Below are 20766 nucleotides of genomic sequence, written 5' to 3'. Positions count from 1 at the left end.
AGCGGATGGAAGATCCACATGAAAATGGTTTGAGGAGAAAGTCTATACCTAATGGTCCTCAAAGTTTCTTGAAGTGAATATAGTTGTTCCATCCATGCCTCTTTTTTCATATCAATTTCTTAGAGTTTTGAAATGTTCAAGAACCAAGGAAATAACTTGGTCTGGCCTTCGGGTCATAAGAAAAGGTCCAGACTGGGTCCTAAAACCTCCTCATCCCTGCCATACTAAAACCAAATATTTACATGCAAACCACTATTGGCAAAATCTCTGTGTGGAGAAATTGCCATCCAATAAGGTCAAAGGTCGGCTGACCCGTCCATATAAGGCAAGCGGAGGGTCAACCTCTTGGAAGGAACCCAAAAATTGGAGTCCAGTCATGTGTGGTGGGGTACAAACCCTGGAGGAGTGGAGTTGGTCCTGGTGGTATTTAAACTTGCTCAGAGTGTGATTGCTGCTGCATGGATTACACACAATTGTGAACATAAAAGGTGTAAAACGCCAACAAACCTTGACCTGCGCTGACCTCTGCCATCCTTGCTGTGGATAGGGCCGCTCGGAATCGATTGCGTTGGACTGGAAATTAGGGCCAGGCTGCTTCGGCCACAAACTTTACTTAAGTCTCATCTGAGGATGAAAAGAAGGTTTTATTATTTTTCATTTGATTGGATTTGATGATGGACAGTTAAGGCTGCCCAGCTGGCCAAATTAAGGGCAACAAAACTTTACCTCCTTACTTAAAAATCTTGCTGTAGAATGAAACTAGGTTCTATTAATTTTCTTTGCATCAGTTTTCCTGACACAAAATCAACTTGGAAGTTGCAAAACTTTCCCAGAAGTTTTTAGACACTGCATACAAGGATGTAGAAGTTTCTGAAATTCTACATTTTTTTAACACGGTGAAAGTACTGTATGGCTGTTATAGAACATCAAGGCAACTGTTTTGAACTCTTTGAATGAAAATTTTGTTTTATGTGTCTGAGTCTTACCTGTAGAACAAAGAAGCTCTAACAGGGTGCACACCAATTCAATTTCTTGGTTCTTGGATTTGCCTTCCTCATTTTTTCCCCTGATTTGACCAAAAAAAAAACATGTTTCAGTCAGATTCTGAATTAAACCCAAATGCTCATATTTTGAGAGTTGAAGTTCTTGCTAGTACTAGTTGCTAGTGCTCCTACTACATGTAGTACTTGTTACATTTTTCATTGTTTGAATAACATAAAGCAGCCTTAGCTAGTATATACAGACTATATTATGTTGACTTTGTGGCTGCTATGGTAACATTCGGGGCCCCTTACCAGATGCCTAGGCATGTTTCTATTTCTAATTCTTTCACCCACCCACCCAGCCCACTTCATTGATTTCCTGAAAAAATCTGTGAACCAACAAATGAATTTTGTGTGGCCTTACCGCAGAGGTTCAGTCTCTGTTACAGATGGATACCCTAAGGTGTCAGATAATGAACATTAAGTATTTATTGAACAATGTTCCCCTGCAGGCCTGTCCTGATCTCAGTGACACCGGCTCATATTGCTAGGTTGGCACTTCTGACACGGCGTCTACCCAAGTGAACAGATATTCAGAAATGTGATTTTTCCTGCAGTCTGTTTTTATTGATTTCAAAATGATGTTGGGACATTCTTCAAGCTTGCACTGGCTGGTGAGTCACTGAGTTGAAAAATGTGGAAATCCCCCCATTTTGACAGTGAAATTTATACACAGTATTGAGATATTCCTACACAGAGTATGGCGATATTCCATCTGCTCAAGTTCCTTATTTACTCATTGATTGTGGAAATCAATATGTACCAGTCTTGGAGGACCCTATACATTTATGCCTCTGGTGACAAGACACTCTGATACATGTACAACAGTGACAAGAAGCAACCAAATTGAAAATCAATTTTATATCTAATGATAACAGAAACCTGACTTCCAGAAACTTCTCAAGGTTGAAAACTTCTGCCTTTGCAGTGAAAGTCAGTAAAGTGAAGACTGAGATATTCTAAGTTCTGATTTTCATAACAATTGATCTCTGAAATATGCCTCCTATGAGGCCATGTTGACAGGTGAGATGTCACGGCTGCAATCAAATTTTGTGCGGCAGATGTAACCAGGTTTATTTGCTTTGCATAACACACCAGTTTTGTACAGTAAGTACAAGCTGCATAAGACCAGACTGTAAGGTTTGAACCACTCTAACCAAGAACAACTTGTTCTGGTAAGTATGGAGGGATCTTTAATGTGCTCAAGTTGTGGCTCTCCTCAAACAAATGACCTCCAGCTTTAAATTCCATCCAAGAGGACAGCTCATTTCCATTGACAAAATGCTATGTATATCATTGTCACCAGAGTCGAGTAAGGAAATTGGCAAAGTCAATGTGTGGGCAGATATCATCCATAAAACTTACTTGCCATGGCCTTAAGAGGTGTGGAAATTCTCATTATTAGTGATAGTGACATGTACAGTCCAAGGTCTTGTGTTCATTGTTGATCAATATGCTATCCTCCTTTAAGCCTGGGGGGACTGAGATACAGCATTCCTACATCAATATTTATGAAATTTGTGCCTATTTGTCAGTACCACAGTATGCATAATCATTATGAAGAAGGATTCTGTAACTGCAGCTGCCAACACAAAGAATTGTACTGATCCAAACTGCACAAATCCAACATATGGAAAAAAATGGCATCAATATACAAAAAGCCCACAAACCATAGTATGACCAGCCCCTCCAACTTGCTACATAATCCAATCCAACACCACAGGGCGTCTGCTACAGCACCAGTTATGATGGTGACAGCCACTGGTCTAGGTCAATGACCTTTATATAATATGTGTTTGGAGAAGAAGACAATGAAACTGAGAAAACCAATATGTCTACCTTCTGTGAAGGTAAACCTAAAAAAGAACCATGTGTACATAGTCACTAGAGGGAGCAAAAGCCATCTTAATGCTGTGACAGAAACCTCCCCCTTCCCCATACACCCCCAGGTAAAGTCCCTTACAAACAACCAGAAACCTCCTGACACCAGAAATAATCAGTATGAAGACGGGCCCATTTTCACAGGAACGGGTTTGAGAGATTACCGGAATCAATAATGCAGTGACAGAATAGGTGATAAGAAATATGTTATTGTAGGCTAAGATCCCCGTGGGGAGGGCGCGATCGATACATGGAAACTTAAGTTTCCACCAATTCTACTTGATACCGACCCTTGGGAAAGCCTCACACATAGATGATTTATGGAAATTCTTTATTTTCCAGTGTTTTGCCCTATCTCTTAGCCAATTAAAGCATTTCTGTGGAAAATTTATGAGAGGTGTAAACAGTAGATAAACTGGGAGGATTACAGAATGTATGTATTGCTGGATCATTACAGGGCTCGAAATCCTTTCTTCTGAATACTGTGGCAAAATGTACTTTGTCTGTGCCAAATCCCTAAGGTATTGTTCATACATGTAGCATTTCAGCAGAATGTCCTGTTTAACTAAGATTGTATTCACGTATTTAAAGACTACATTCCGTCTATTCCATCTAACAAGACACTGAATTGGTGTGGCTTTAACAGAACATTTCCCTATGAAATGGTCTAATAGATACGTGAAGTTGTTAATGTATGGAATCATCAGTTCATCAAATCTGAGAAACGAAGCTTCCGTTCCACAATCTTATCACATGCCCAAGCAGTATCAACCATCTTATATGGTAAAATATGTGTCAATTGATCCAAACAGCTACGAATGCCGACAGCACGCAACAATGAAAATGTACACCAAGCGTCATGGATGTCCAGGAACATTTAATCCACAGAATCTGTTAGGAGTGCAATTAGCATTCTCTAAGCTTTCCCATTTATGTGGTGTATGTATATTTCATTCCAGTTAAGTGCGAGCAGATTATGCTCAAGGCCAACATTGTCTTTGACATTCGTCAGAGCACATTTGGGATGTCTGCCAGGAGTGAAGACTGAGCCAAGTTCTCTAATCAACACTGGTTTCCTCCAAATGTTAAGCAGGTTGTGGAACTGCTGATATGAAGAGTTTGACAAAAACCTGTTTGTTTGTGGAAGGACTGACATGAGTCAAAACTTTAAAGGTGCCCAATGCAAGTTCAGGGTGGCAAAAAAAAGCTAATAGTATATGATTTCTTGGTTCAGCACCTACCAATGAATAGAGGGTTTTCATTGACGTCATAATAATTATCATATGAGTCCCGGCGACCAGGTGTTGGCGGGTAAACTGATTAAGTAGCAGCATCTTGGCTTGTTTAACGGATATAGACTGTAATCCAACATGGCGCATGTGAAAAGCCTGTATAGCTAGAATCAGCAACAAGATACGAAGCAAGAAACCATTTTCCATAAGTGACATCACATTTTTCCTCTCACAGATATCATTGTTGATTCAACTTATTACTGTTAAAATAATGTCCAGAAACTTAACCTGCCTTGAAATCGCTTAGAGTGCCTTTTACAATGGTTATAATTGACAGGCTACATTTCAGAGGCAGTCTTAACTGATTTGAAAATCTATACCTCAACACAGTACAGTACAAATAATGATATAATAACAGCTGCAATGAAAGACAATTATGGCATATGCATGGTCACTATAAACAAGACAAGAAAAGAATGGAAACTATGATGGGACAAAAAGTGTTGAACCTACGTGAACCGTCATGCAGCTAGCCTTTCTCCAAGGACACCCCATGTGCCTGTATGTTATGTTAATGACATTTCTGGGCAGGCACAAGACTCATTAGCCACCTGTGAACCCACCAGTGGTGACTGGGGTAATGAAGTTACAATCTTCATTAACCTAATTAACAAGGATGGTTCCCATTGATTCATAGATACTGTACTTGTAGACAACATCACTCATTAAATGGCGGCCACCTTGGTTCTAAGGAAAGAAAAGTATATCTAAGGCCACACTAATCTTATTCCTTGGTCCTTTAACATTTTGGGAGAAATTTTAGTTACAGGATAAAATAAGAACAATAGAAATAACAAAAAATAATAAAAAGGAAGAAAAACTTGCATGTGACTATATTAGTTTCTTTTATATGTGTTTGTTGACTTTTCCTCTGTCTTTTGTGCATTTCAGCATTATTCGTATGTTAGTTAAAGTTTAATGAATGTAAGTCTTATGTTATCATCTTAATTTGTAATAACGTATTTGTGAATCTGTTTGCATTTTATGAATCCAGGAAGAATAGATTAGATGTTGATATCTAATGTAATGGATTTCAAATAAAACATCAACATCAACAGTACTGGACTTAATGATGGTAGTAAATAAAAGTCAAGTCCTCTAATTTGATTTACTACCATTGTTTAAGTCTGAAATCACTGGACAATTTACTCTCATTGTACAACATTAACAATACCAGACTATACAGGCATTTACTACCATTAAATCTAACTTTTTGTACAGTGAATCATACAGATGATACATGTACATACTAGCATACATGGCCACAATACAAAAATAGAAGAAATCCAAGTTCAAACACTTAACATCCAGTAGGACATCCTTCAGGGTTTTCCACTGGTGCCTGTTCCAAGAAAATTGCCCACATTTGACCTCTTTCCAGCCCCTAATTGGATTTCAATGGACCATTGGCACCATTATTGGAATAGTGATATATGCCGGTCAATATCAGGCAATACAGTTTACAGGGACCAACCCTGGACTGAAACGATTTGGTAGTTGTTAATGGGTCGTCTGGGAGGCAGAGCTTTTGGGGATGCTGAATGGAACAGATGATCAAAGATGGTCTGACACACGGATAAAGCAAAGAGCTCCACACCTCATTTGTTCAGACAGCTTAATGCCCCAGTCGTGAATCATCAGAGGAGGATTTGCCAGATTTAGTTACATTGATTCAGCACCACTATAATTTCAGCACCGAGGACAGAACACTGGTAAAATAGTCTTCCAAGTTCTATAACTTTACGAGTCCAATGTCCTTTAATTTGGCACACCAATTTAATTTTGTAGGTTATCGATTTTTTTAGAAATAATATGAAGCAGGAAAAAAAGGCCTAATATGATTTTGGAGATGATATAGAACCTGAAGTTTTTTTTTTTTTGCAAATCAGAAAAAAATGAAGAGGGCAAATCCAAGAACCAATTGATTAAATTGGTCTGGCCTAAAGCCATGTAAAATTTTTTTCAAGATTCAGATAATACTGAAATGCAAGACATCCTACCAGTTTATACTTCTAACAGTAAGACTCAGTACAAACTTTACAAGTTCAGCCTTTCTTCTATTAACAAACTAACTGTGTTACCCCTCTGGTCTATGGCACACTTGAATAGACAATACTAAAGAGACATGATAAAACTGATTTTACTTTTAGTGTTGTTAAGATATGCCAGCCAAACGACATGGTTTTTATTGTGCATTGCTGGACCATCATTGACATTTCTAAGTGGCCCATACTTATGAACAAAACTTAATCTCCTTTGGCCAAAGGTGCACTTAGGTAGAGAATTTAATAGGAAGACATGATGAAAGTCACTTGGATGTTGACATACATGTATTTCACAAAAACGACATGGTTTTATAGATGCAAATTCTGACCTTTGTTCCAACAGAAAGGAAACACTCACCATGAATTTTGTGTTAGACCAAAGCTTGAATTTGAGTCTACCAACACAGATGAGCTTTCATTTGGACCTGATTTTATGTGATGAATTACTAGACCACTGTTTGCATTTGCTACAGGCCCTCTGTAAAACGTTATAAAGCTCTATAATAGCACATTATCGGTGAGTTGTAAAGCTCAACATTACCCTTTCAGCGTCAGTAATGACTATGTTTACCAGATTTAGGGGGCCATGTAGGCAGCGACATAAACTAAGACCTTCTTCATGGATGATCAATAAAGATTCGGACCTGTAATGATTTTCCCTACTCGGCACCCACTAAAAGGCTTACAGTGTCGTCCAAAGGCCTCGGATAATCCTGCTCCAACTCACAAAACATGCTGCAAATTGCTTCTGCACAGCCTATAGGATTTTGTCGGGTTTGCAGGCACCAATTTACAACGGAATGAGTAAGGTACCGGAGTTACTGGTTCTGTGATCCGCTTCGCCCGAGCTTCTCAACAGAAATGTTGATAGAACGGCTCGAAAGAGAAATACATTGTGCTTTATTGATAGGAACTTTTAAAGCCGTCACTCGGTAAACTGTAAAATTTACCAGGATCCCTACAGAGATACGTCATAATCTCAAACCGTTTATTGAACTGTACAGAGCAATTGTAACCAGGATGTGCAGCTGCATTGCATTAATGCATAAAACATCAAAACGTCACATTGGAACTAGCTCTAAAGGCAGAATCACTGTAAATGTTAGTGCTAAAAGAGATCAATATATGGGTTTATGCTGGGCTAGTCTTGATTATGCACATCTTGAAGTACTTCACCGAGATGAAACTACAACTTACTGATTTTATGGCAAACAATTTCTTATGAGAACAATCCCTGATAAACTTTTACAAGAGAGAAAACAGAGTAAAGTTTTCATTGTAAGTTTAACAATCTGCAGCACTCATGGAGCAGATAAAATGCATGAGCTGTTGACGTTTAAGACTTCCTGACTTTATGTTTTTATAGCAAAGAATTACTCATGAATCCAGACCCTTGATAGTAAGCTTTTACAAGAAGATAACAAAGACCAAACAGGACAAAGTCTTCCCCTATAACTATAGAGTGCCCATAGAAGAGATACATGTAAAATGTATTATTCGTTATGTTTTACGACTTCCTGATTTTTATAACAAAGAATTGCTCATGAATCCAAACCTTTGACAATATGCCTTTATATTAGAAGACAACACAGACTAAACAGGACAAAAGCTTTTTTCTGGTAACTTTAACTAGATTACTCATAAAAGAGATAAAATGCATGAACCACTGATGTTTACAATTTCCTGATCGTATAGCAAAGAATACCCCTTGAATTCAAATCCTGATTAGATCAACTTTTACATGGAGATGACAAAGACCAGACTAGATAAAGTTTTCCTGGTACAGTTTAACAAGATTGTTTGCAGAAGGAATAAAGTTGTGATTACATCTTGGTTAAAGGGTGACCACCTTGTTCCAAAGAGATATGGTCAGTATAACAGTACAAAGTACGGCGCCTGCACAAAAGTTAGAACGTATTGTGCATAAAACGTCTCATTTAATGTCATATTTGTGTATTTAAGGATGGCAATCTGTCTAAAGTTTTCAAATGTTGTGTCAGAAAAGATATTGTCTACAACAGGTAAAAGTTCTGATGTTGACCAAACATCACACAAAAACATTGAGGAATACTGATTCTGCACAGTATGCAGTATGCCCTGCTAACATGCTGATATAATCACATAATACGGGCTTTGTTATCATAATTAAGGGAAGAAGTACTGTACAAAGTTTGACAGTAAAACTTGACTTTGTGATGAAAAAAAGCAAAGACAGCATGAAGTATCTGACAGGAAACTTTTATACTAGATATTCATCACTACAGACTGCTGCTAGATGTCGTTGCTGAGAACGTTAAACTTACCATTAATACATCTGCTCATTATACAAAGTAAATCCCTTTGAGACACTGGAGCAAACAGATTTCAGATATTGCCTTCAGACACAAACCCTCCCGGGGGGCAGCATTTCAGTACTGGGTGGGCCGGCTACTGTCTCCTTACAGCCAAAGGCTGAATTGTGAGGAGCTTACAAACGGTGGGGCTGAATTGGAAGGGTCTGGAGCCGCGGGCTGCCATTTGGTGCTAACTCATGACTGTGAGCTTTTAACCACTCACACCGGGAAGGACCCCTACTCTATTCCACAAGTGTGGTGGCACTTTAATGTACATGGATTCGAGGTTGTTCTCTTGCTAAATTTTTTGTGATGGATGTCACTTGAAACGTCCGGAGGTAATCTTCATAATTTACTGGTATTCAGAGTAGTAGAGTTTGATTTGTCTGTGAATGGTGTAGACTTCCTTCAAATAGGTTCATTTCTTAAGAGCAACAGTTGGAAAAAAAGGATGAATGATGATCATGACAAATTGTATACCGTGTTTGGTAGTTTAATTTTCCTGTCAGCAACCACCACTGTGAGTTTGAAGTGTGATTCTCGAGGGAGAGCGGTGCCACAGATTTTAGCTTAACCCGACTCGACATAGATGACTTGTGAAAGGTCTACTGGGACCTTTGGAAATGTAGAAAATCATTTTAGTGCCCCGAAGCAGAACTGAGACACACTGAGACATCTTCGCTCATGATCTCAGTACATGAGGCCTGAATATCTAATGACAGATATACTTAATATGTCCTGTCCAATTCTGTAATCCTGAGCTGCAAGTTAAGCTACTTTTTCGTCACAGATCAGGCCAACTCCAACTTCTTATCCTTCTGACCTCCATCAGTAATGGTTAATACTGGATCTCAGGCTCAGGGATGGAACCTGCAGTTTTCATCCAAATTCACTTCACCTAGACTTACAGTGAAGGGATAATTACCAAAAGTAAAGAGGATTTGGGGTTCAAAGATTGAAAAATTAAATGTAGATAACCCGTGAGTAATCTGTTTTGATTTGGAACCGAATATCTCACTCTATGTAAGCGTTACAATGCATGTCACATTACTTTTTGTTTTGGACCTAATTGTTAGCAGTAACAACTAGTTTCAGTGTATAGTGAACCAGTCAAAAATGTCTTGTTAAAGAAGATAAAGACAGATAGTAAGAGTAGAACTCTAATATTTATTTTGTATTTCCCAGTTCTGTTTTGTAGTTGACCTTATAAAACTCGCTGTACTTTTTTGCATCAATTATGATCAATATAAAGGCCCTTTGTTATATAACAGGCAAATGATGCAACAGGCCAGGAGACTTCTTCAATGCAAGTGCAAGTTCCTTTAACTTCCTAAGATTTTGTAAGTCAGTAAGCAGATTGCATTGCTGTGCTGTTTTGGTCCACAGCACCAAGTTCAACAACTTTTTGACGTGCTTGATGTGAACTCTGCACACGTGGCCTTCTAAGCCCTTAAGCCTTCGCTGAGCAGCATCAAAGGTGAAATGGATACCTGTAGGAGGCCAGAGATCCTCCGACTCTGCCATGCCTCAGCAAATCACAAGATTCTACCTCACCGCTGAGTTGAGGCGGCTCCAGTCAATCAACTGTGAAGGAAGGAGACCTTTGATGTGTCCTCGTTCTTAATTCCGTAAGCTCTAACTTCTTAAGAGGCGGAAGCTTTGACGGTGCTGGAAGAATCTTCATCTGAAGGGGAGGGGTAATCTGTGGAAGCAGGGAGAGGATTAGGTGGTAATTAACCTTTCTGCGCCCTAAAGGTCATGTTCTGAAGGTCACTTTGAGCAGGTTTAGAACCCCTGTCCAAACAGAAAATCACCTTACACACCAAGCGGGGATAGGTTAAGAGATTATTTAAACTTACACTAAGGGAGGCCAGTTATGTATTACTAAGAAATTGATGGTCAAGCCCTCATAGTTCATAATCTGACATGTCATTTCTTAAAAGAATATCCTGCTGTGTACTGTTGATAGCCAAGACACAAGGCTAGTCCTTCACTAATGGCTTTGAGTTAGTTTGGCGTCCTAGGCTTAACTGTGTTAAAGTACATTTAGAGAGACATACTGTGACAGTCTCTCTTTGTTTGCTACTATATTTATCTCTATCCAAGTAATTAAACATTCCATCCATTCAATATATAAGTTAGACTGCAGCAGAAGTCAGGAGCAAGAAGTAAGTTAAATTGATTGGTCTTCATACTAGGTTACTACCTGTATCCAATCTTCAGATAGTTCTGAAAGGGAGTTTCTTTCCCTTCTTTTGATCAACGGTGCAGCAGTGCCAAGCACAACTAATCTCACCTCTGCATCCCACCGAGAAATGAATGGACTTGGAGTGTGGAAATCACATCTCCCACACAAGTCAGACCCAGGACCCCATTTATTACACCTGATCCACGTACTGTAGGCAGCTGAGCCGCAGGTCCTGGGTTCCAATCCTGCGGGTAAAGCAATTTAGTGAAGTTTGAGTCTGATAATTTCTCAGTAGACCCTGAAGAAGAGAGTACTCTTTTGAAACACCTTTATGCCTAGCGTCAGGAGATACCGATTGTACTGAAAGTTACGAAGTATTCTTGGCCTCTTGCAGAAGGAGTTATATTTCATCAAAGTTTCATTTGGATGTAGCGAGAAAGTGTCTGACTTTGTCCTACTGGCATTTCCTTTGGGTAATACCTTGACCCTTAGGCCAAACCATCTCACATCCTTGGTTGTCATAGACATTCTAGACATAGGTTTGTGTAGGTTTTGCTATAGCCACTAGATGCTTCTGTCTGGTCTCTCTGCTGCTGATGTCAACTCAAGAAGGAGGCAGCCAGTTTAACATCATTCAGTTCAATTAGTTCAGTTCAGCATAATTCATTTTGAATCCAAGAACCAGTAAATTACCAGTGAATTGTCTGACCCTGATACCCACACTGCAAAGTGGTTCTATCCCCAAACCTAGAGCCCTCTCTGAAGACTTCTGATGTATAGTATACTGTATTACAATCCCTTCCCAGAATAGAAGGTGTCTCTCCTGGAATCAGGCTTTAGAGCATCAACATACAGCTCAGCTGGGATTAGAACCCAGGAGTCCTGAAGCAGGATTACCAATGACAAAGATCGAAGCGTACTGTGGCCTTCCAAAGTCTCCTGAAGCCAGAAAGTTCTGGCAAGTGGCTTGAGCTCAGACAACCCGTCTCCACCGTGATATCTCCAATCTTTATCATAAATGTTCAGTAAAACCCTTTTGAAAGGAAGATCAGGCCTTAGCCCACAAGTTCTGAAGAGGATCAGAGACTGGTCGTTTTGTGGCTCTAGGGCATGAAAAAGATGTAGAGTTCAGCAGGAAGACTGATTTAACAAGGCAAAAATTGGTACAGGCGATTAGAGTGATACTCTGATAAGCTCAAAACATGTATGATGTATTCATCCCTAGGTATCACAGAAAGACGATAATCCATAACCTTAGGAAAAAGTTACTATCATAAACATCACGATAGTTTGCTGATGGAAAGGACTCTCACTACAAGATCCATCTTATGATATCTTATAAAAAATCTTTAGCGGCAACCCTGAGAAAATGGAAGTCAAACTTGCTGAAGGCTTTTCCATGATCCCAAACTCCTTGACAACCATACGATGCAGTCTCCCTCGAAAACTATGGTATCAACAGATGGAAATCATTGGAAAGCACCAGCTTTAAAATATCCATCCCAATACCCAGTGCCAATTACAGAAGAAACCTCTGAATCAGATGCCTTATCCATCTTATAAAAATAGTAAGCTGCATTCTTGAGCAAGTGCAAGCTACTAAACCCCCTGAAGGCTTTTCAGTTATTTCAAACTCTGATAGTTGGACTATAGACAACAGTGCAATTATGTAACAGAACTGGTAAACATCAATGAAAAGAACCAGCTTACAAGAATCTGCCTCATTCCTACCATGCCAATTATTGACAAAAAATGCTCCAAAATAAAAACAGAACTGATAGAAATCAATGAAAATAAGCAGCTTTAAAAAATCCCTCCAAATGCTACCATACTTGTTACTGAGGAGAAAAATTACTTCACTAGGAGAGTGGATATCAGTAGTAAGCATGTCCAGATTTGTATTGTGTCCCAAGGTGGCAATCCTAAGACTGACCAGCTCTAGTGGGTTATAAGATAGAACATCTGGTCATTTTCTACAAATCCTCTTTCCTGGATGACAAACAGTTAGGCTTGTTCTCTGATCCCTAACCTTTTTGGTGGGAGCGACTTCTTTAGCCTGGATTTTTCATTGAAGCCACTAAAGCTTTGAGAAGTCCCTGACAAAGGAAAATTATTAAGCCTTGCTATCAATTGTAGCTTCTAAATCTGGAAAGATCTGTATCTTATTGGTTCTCAAGCTGTTCTTATAGGGTGTGTGATCTGTATCTGTATTGCATAGCATGCCAGTAACTGCCCTTTGGCATAACATGCTATTAAAGCTTTACAGGTACATGTACATGTATGTGGCAGCAACTGGTCATGTTTTCATAAGAGAAAGGAGACTTTGTAGATAAAGATGAAAAATAGTAATTTGCAACATAGAAAATCTGCCCCTACTCTTCTAACTCATTTATAGATTAGTTATCTATTAACTGAATGCATTTTTCCAATGCTGTGCATGAATAAGAAAGACAGTGAATGTTAACCTTTGCAGGAAAATATTGTTTTTGCTCTGTTTTTAGTCTCCTTCCTCTTCTCCAAATCAACAATGTCAGGAAAAGCTGACTATGGTAACTGGAGAGACACCCTGCGGTATTGGATCACATTATATGTACATTATGTAGCAAGTGGCAGGACAGAGATGGAGGAGCTGGTCACCATCTATATCAATGTTTGAGAATAATCAGAGCATTACAATGTAGTTTGGTAGTCTAGACCATGTAAAGGTAGACATTATGCATTTGCTTTGCAAATGTCATCTTTTTAGTTGTTATTGTCAACACACCTGGCCCTCACATATGCAATGGCAGACAGCTATCCAGTGAGGATGCCACCATCATGATGACAAGGAGTCCTGCTCTAAAATAGTATCAAGTGGGTAGTATCATTTTGCTTCTGGGGTATTGTAGCCCACCCAACCTGTAGAGATTGGATCCATTTTTTCAAAGCCTTTGTATATACATACATTGTATATATGACCAGGCCAGGGTATCCACTAGGCATTGGGAGGTATGCAAGTTGGGTTAGCAATCAACAAAAGCCAGATTCCAAACTCTCAGTTTCCAGGAACAGGTCGATGACTGCTGGACCTTGTCCTCATCAGGCCAAGAGACCAGGATATCCTCCACACACACACATCCAGTTCTCAAACAGTATTTCATGGCAAATATCACCGGGCATCCGCAGACAATTGGCCGCCTGCTTTATTCGTCTTTACTGCCCCTTTTGATCTGGAAGCACAGTGGCTTTATCATGGATTTCCACGGTGAAGTCTCGGAGGAAGGAATAAAAGTAGTAAAACCAGGTCAAGCACTCTACAGTCTACCATGACGCCTTCTTAAGTCTCTCCTTTTCTATTGGGGTTCCTTAGGCCATGCCAAGTTATTTCCTTGGTTCTTCAATGTTTTAAAGTTAAACTAGAAGGTAACTGTTGCAACAAATGGTCTAGCCTAATCTACTGTTCTGTTTATTCTTACTCAAAAACATTTTGTGTACTAGTACATGGTTACCAGCCCCTAAAACTCTGCCCTACCACTTGCTACATAAAATAATCCAAAACCAGAGGGTGTCTGCTACAGCACTAGTTACCATGGTGAAAGATGTCTGGTCTACGTCATTGAGCAAGAAGAAAAAACAAAGAAACAGATCAAAAACAGTTAATGTTTTCCTTCTGCATTCATTCTGAATACAGTAAAACCTGAGTGTACGTACAATGTACAAGTAACCACATATTCATAAAACCTACCTGGCCAATGTGACCACATTTTGGTGGTCCTTTAGATAATTTTTTCTCGTTCACACAAGCATTAAGAACATTGTCTACAGTGACCACCTGTCCACATAGACCAGATTTTATTAGTCCCCTGAGTGATCTTGGGAAGTTTTGACTGTATATTCACTGTCTCCCACAAATTGCAATCAAGAACATGTAATTCAAAAGTGGGCAAACTAAAAAATTGGCGTTCAGCTACAAGCCAGGAATCATATGAACCTGTGGAGTAATCTTAGTGTGTGGGAGTAAGCAGTTAGATGGAGAAATATTGTACTTGTCTTTCAAGTCCAATATCAGAAAGCTTTGCAGTCATGCAATCATATACAACAGTGTATACTGAGGCCTTTTCAAAGGGTTTGTTCGCTTTTTAACAGTGACAAATTACTGGAGTTACTGCAATACTACAGGAGTTAGTTATTAAAGGAACATGAGGAGTAATCTTTCTGTGTGGGAGTAAACAGTTAGACAGAGAAATATGTAGTTGTCTTTTATTTCAAGTATGAGAAAGCTTTACAGTCCATCTTGTCATGATCATATTCAACAGCTTGTACTCAAACATTTTCAAAGGGTTTTCTCACTTTTGGATAGTACAGGTAATGGATTACTGGCATTACTACACTACTACAGGAGTTAGTGATCTTTGTGGGAGTAAACAGTTAGACAGGGAAACATTGTTCAGTACATTGTAGTTGTCTTACATTTCAAATTCCATTATGAGAAAGCTTTGTACTCCAACTTGTCATGTGATCGTATTCAACAGTTTGTACTGAAACCTTTTCAAAGAGACTGCAGCTCTCTTTTTAACAGTGACAAATTACAGGAGTCACTGCACAACTCCCACAGCCAGTCATCCAAGGAGGAGCATACCTGCGGAAATTGATAGCTGTTTGCTGCTGTTGTTGTGCAATATTGCAGATTTTGCCTGCAGCAACTGATAAAACCTACGTCTACTTTGATACCGTCAGACTCTGGACTCACTGTGGATAAAACACACCTCGCAGAGTCGACAGGTTTTAATTAAATTTTTTTCCAACTGTCTGTGAAATGAAAATTCCTTCGTCTTCTATTTTTCATGCAAGGCTCTTCCTTTATCCCAGTGTAGATAGTAAGCCCTAAAAGTGGCTGTTGGGAATGATTCAGCACTGGAAATGAAAGAAGGTTCTGCATGTCTGAAGATAAATCACGAGCTTGAAGTACCTTTTAACTCCCCTGGGCAAGGAGATATTTCACCCTGTTCTCCGACTTAGGAAAGAATATTATAAATCTTATACTCGTCAAAAGTTTATAGTGTTCTTCCAATACAGTTGTTCTTTGTGGCTTGTCTGCCACTAGGGTGCAGTATAGGTTGCACAGGGAACTGAAAAGTTAATTTAGCTTATATCATCAGGTTGACAAGAGACTGTGTAATGCTGAGGTAACATTTACAAACCGGAGCCCGGCCAGGCAGTCTTATTGAACAAAAAGTATAATATATAAGACAACAAGGCACAAAAAAGTTGAAAAATTAATCATGGGAACTATCTGCGTACACTGTATATTATTGATATAAATTGTTGATTTTTTATTAATCCAAACAGCCTGGCTGGGCCCTGGTTTTAAAATGTGACCTCGGCATAAGAAGGTTTGTTTGTTTTGCATAACTGGCATGGTAGACCATCTTAAGGTGTAGCACACCAGGTTTGTACAGTTGTGTAAGATTGGACTGTAAGGTTTGATCCACTCACACAAAGGAAGGATCTCTACTCTTTTCGATAAGTAGTGGGTCTTTAACATGCTCAAGGTGTGGCTCTCCTAAAACACGGGACTTCCGGCTTAATGTCCCATCCAAGAGGATGCTCCTTACAGAGTCAAGGAAGTAGATACATGTATAAAGAGATGACAGATTTCACCCTTTCACATAAGTTAGAAATGTGCACACACACAAACACAAACACACACACACACACGCAAACACAAAGATAGACAGACACACAGATAAGCCAGATAACATATCCCTTGAAGGTAAAGCAAGAAACCACAGCTTAACAGTCTAAATGACTGCAACTCTTTCTAGTAGTGTCAAGTGGTGTGAATGACCTTAGCCAGGACTTGAACTTTTGACCGTCCGTTGCTACCCACTGCAAACTTTTGCACTACTTACAATATAGACCTCTCAAGGCTCTTCTTTACAAACAAAGGCTCAGCATCAGGCCCCAGGCAGCACTTACAACTAAGCCCCTCCGTCACTTTTAACTTTTCTTTTATGATATCTCTTCCTCAGGATCTCCCTGCATAACAACATTTGATGAAGTCGAAGATTTCACCCAAGACTTGCTGATATGGTGTTCAAGCAATAACGTTCTTAGAGGAAGATAAAATCACCCTCATATAGTAGTCGGCTGTTAAAAGAAAGGCGATGATTCAGTCTCCCTTTTCGAGCAAGAAATCTTGACTTCAACTACGCAGAAACACATCCATAAACATTTTTCTCCTGCAATATCATTGTGAGTGATGGCTGTGTTCTGAAATCTTCACAGATATGAAAGTATGTTCCATCCAAGCTGCTGATTCTCCAACATGCTGCCTGATGTTTCCTTTGAAGTCAATCCTACCAATATTTCACAGTACAGTTACTGTAGTGTTCTCCAACTCCTACGCAAAGGTTGAGGAAAAATGAACCTGTTGTCCCCTTTCAGTTTTTACTGTAAGTTGTCCCTTTTTTTAGTTTTTACTGAGACAGTTGTCAAACCTTTCAAGCTTTCTTTTCATTTCATTCAATATGTATCATTCCTGCTAGATGGATTTGACAAAACGTAGCAGGAATATGTTAACATGAGGAAAGATACATCAACCTTAAAGACTCCAAATGATTAATTTGATAGTTGGGATTTACTTTACCAGGTCTTTACAAAGGGGAATCTTTGAGGACATCTTGTACCAATAAATTCTCCATGCAAAGATATGCCAGATTTGACTTTCAGTGCATGTTGCACAGGGATCAACTTTGACAGGCACCTCACCCGACAGTACAATAACTTCTGTGTACTGAGGATCAAATGATTCAGAGCTCCATGACTGGAAATTGCTTTGGCCAATAGCCAGCTTAAGACAGGAAGAGTTCAAAGGAACTTGTGCTGTACACTAAAAGTATAGTGCATGCCTGCTGAAAGAAACTAGCTCTGTCCAAAGTGCTAAAATGAGTATAGTGTACTCCTGCTGAAAGAAACTAACTCTGTTTAAGGTGCTGTGAAAAGTATATAGTGTATAGCTGTAGAATGGAAAGAAGTCTGGTACTGAAAGTATCGTGTGTCTGTTAAATGGAAAGTGCTCTGTCCTTGGTACTGAAAGTATCGTGTATGTCTGTTGAATGGAAAGAGCTCTGTCCTTGGTACTGAAAGTATAATGTATGTCTGTTGAATGGAAAGAGCTCTGTCCTTAGAACTGAAATCATAGTATATATCTGTTGAATGGAAAGAGCTCTGTCCTTGGTGCTGAAAGTATGGTACGTATGGTGTATGTCTGTTGAATGGAAAGAGCTCTGTCCTTGGTACTGAAAGTATAGTGTATGTCTGTTGAATCGTAATACTTATAGTATATGCCAGTTGATATCTTTAGAATCTATGACAATGATCTTGATGGACGTAGTCATAACCTAAGAGCAGAAAAAAGAGCACGGTCAATCGTTTTTAAGAAGAAACAATGACTTAAGGACTTCTCCATCCAACATATGTTTGCCTTGTCCACAGGTCACAGCTGAAATTACATCTTGAGGTTTAGATACATCATGTCTGGAGATGGCTGGTAAGGTTGTTAGTATCCAGGGTTTCAGAGTTGAGCCTGCCCCATAGCTAAGACATGACTACAGTCTTGGCCTACAGACACTGATATAGTCAAGACTTCTTTTTGCTGCACCTGCTGCCATCACAAATGTATACTAGTTCCACGAACATGTCCATCTTTGTCGGACCACCAACTTTTGCTACCTTGAACGTCAAGTGCTTTCCAGTATGTCATCCACCAGGATCAATTCTCTGAAGACTCAGATGTTTCAAATAGCATCTGCTATCTTTCATCATTCTCCATTACTGATGAACGACAGTTGATGTTACCTGAAACATCTTACTCTTCAGGAGGACCAAAAGAAGATGTTGAGCAAGCAATATTCATAGCCTTAACTTTTATAATGAATGAGCTAGAGTTTTAAAAGTTTTATAGGCTAAAACGACTTTGATAGGCTTTCACAAAAGTTTAGACATTTGATATCTTTACTGATCAGTGTGGATACAAGGACCCCACTTTGACTGACTGCCAGATACAGAGTCTTTCATCTTCAGCTTGGAAACTTGCCAAGGAGGAGGAGAGGAGACAAGAAGAGAAGGAATCTTCCTCCACTATAAACCGCTGATTGCGTCTTCCATCTACTGTGGAAAACTTCAAAGCTTAGAGTGCCATTTGGTCAACTTTGACAACACCGGGGCTCATTTTTATGCTCATGAATCTGCAATGAGGGGAGGCATTGTGAAAAGAATACTCAATAATCTCTTCAAGTGCATGGATGGTACTGCAAGGAATCTCAGTGCTTAAGGATACACCTCAAGCATGTTAACATTTAGCAAGCTGAAGTAGACATTAGGCTATCAATTCTATAATGGTTATGGGGTTAGGTAGCATGGAGAAGGCTAAAGAACCCATCACAAGTCTTGTAAAAAGGTGATACAGTGTATGTCCTGTTGTGATGGCAAAAAAACATTTTTACTTCTCTAACTTGTTGTTAATCATCCTCATCAGAGATGTAGCATGACACCATGCCTTTTCTATTAGCTATGCTTGTGCGATGCAGCTTCGCTACGGCTCGCGCATACATAGGGGTGATGTTAATCACCGTGTGGCTAATAAAAGACAGAGATTTGCCAGGCCTCCGTCCAGGTGATTTGTAGTGAATCACCAACTTCCAGGCAGTAAGATTTGGACCATTGCACACCGGGGCATGCCCCTACTCTTTTTCAAAAGGCGTGGTGGGTTTTTAGACTTATGCTTAAATATGCTTTTAAGCTACCTCTAGCACCCACTATAACTAACTTTTGGGAACTGAAAAGTAAGTTTAAAACCTAATGTTTATGCTTCATATAATACTGTCAAGCGTTCTTGTGTGATATATGCTGCTTTACATGCATCACTGTTCCTTGGCACAGAGCAAATGTAACTCAACTTTCTTGTTGTATCCATGATACACAATGACAGTTTAATTGCCCTTCGTGTTGTTCTGCCAACTGCTGACATGCTGCACATCTGTGTACCCTGGTCTCCTGGGAATGTGGGACAGGAGCCAAGTGACACATTTCAGGCAGGCACTACCGGGTATGTGAGCTTGCTTCATCTGTGAGTCAGCCAGTTTCACGCCAAGGCATGCAGGTAATTGCTGTCTACGCCACACAAATTTAATTTGAAATTCTCAGATTTAAAGAAAAATAATAATGCTAGATTTTAATAATGGAATATCATCATGAAAATAGAGCCTGATGGAAAGTCTGATCCCAGATGTCTGTCTCCATGGTAACTGGTGATGCAGCAGACACCTTGTTGTGTTGGATTATGTAGCAAGTGGCAAAGAGCTGGTCACCATGCACTAGTACATGAATGTGTTTGAGTAAGAATAAACAGAGCAGTAGTTTGTCAGGCTAGAAAATGTGAGGGTAAACATTATGCATTTGCTTTGCATAATATGTTACCATAAAAGCTTCTAGTTTCAATGTAAAATGTCTGAGAACCAAGGAAATGAACTGGTGTGGACTAGTTAGTCCCATCCTTGGCTGGCAAGCTTATTATTTCTTTATTGCACTATTTCAAATGTACATCAGCAGGGGGAGCATACATGTAACTACTACCCCCTGAATTGGGTACCATTTGTCACATAAAAAATTGAGAGACAATACATGAACATCTAAATGAGGTACATTGTATATACAAAGACATATACAAAGTAATTAAAAATATATTGTATACACAATGTCCATACTGATTGAATCCAGTCAAGTCAGGTTCAGTTTATATTGAAGGTGAGTTGTTGTAAAGTCTGATGGCGCAATACAGGAATGACTGCTGCAGTCGTTTGGTTCTTGCATAGGGAACTGTGACGTTATGACCTTCTGAGGACGTGACCACACCATCGCAGTCTTGTTGCAGCAGGATTGATGCCAGCAGGTCACGATCAGCATGTGCCAAATGGCACATTGAGCTACCCGGCTGCACGGATG

The 20766-nt window shown here is 39.5% G+C and overlaps 1 protein-coding gene across 1 annotated transcript in view; it reads right to left on the bottom strand.

The window, feature by feature from the left end:
- LOC109486435 overlaps nt 1–10118 on the bottom strand; it is a 31999-nt gene extending 21881 nt beyond the window's left edge. Inside the window, 2 exon segments of the mRNA XM_019790266.1 lie at nt 508–607; nt 9997–10118. Coding sequence (XP_019645825.1) covers nt 508–607; nt 9997–10118 — 222 coding nt within the window.
- Between the last annotated feature and the right edge of the window lie 10648 nt (nt 10119–20766).

Source organism: Branchiostoma belcheri, unplaced genomic scaffold (assembly GCF_001625305.1).
Source record: "Branchiostoma belcheri isolate BF01 breed outbred unplaced genomic scaffold, Haploidv18h27 scaffold80, whole genome shotgun sequence".
NCBI classification, from domain to species: Eukaryota; Metazoa; Chordata; class Leptocardii; order Amphioxiformes; family Branchiostomatidae; genus Branchiostoma; species Branchiostoma belcheri.
This window is presented reverse-complemented; position numbering and strand designations above follow the sequence as displayed.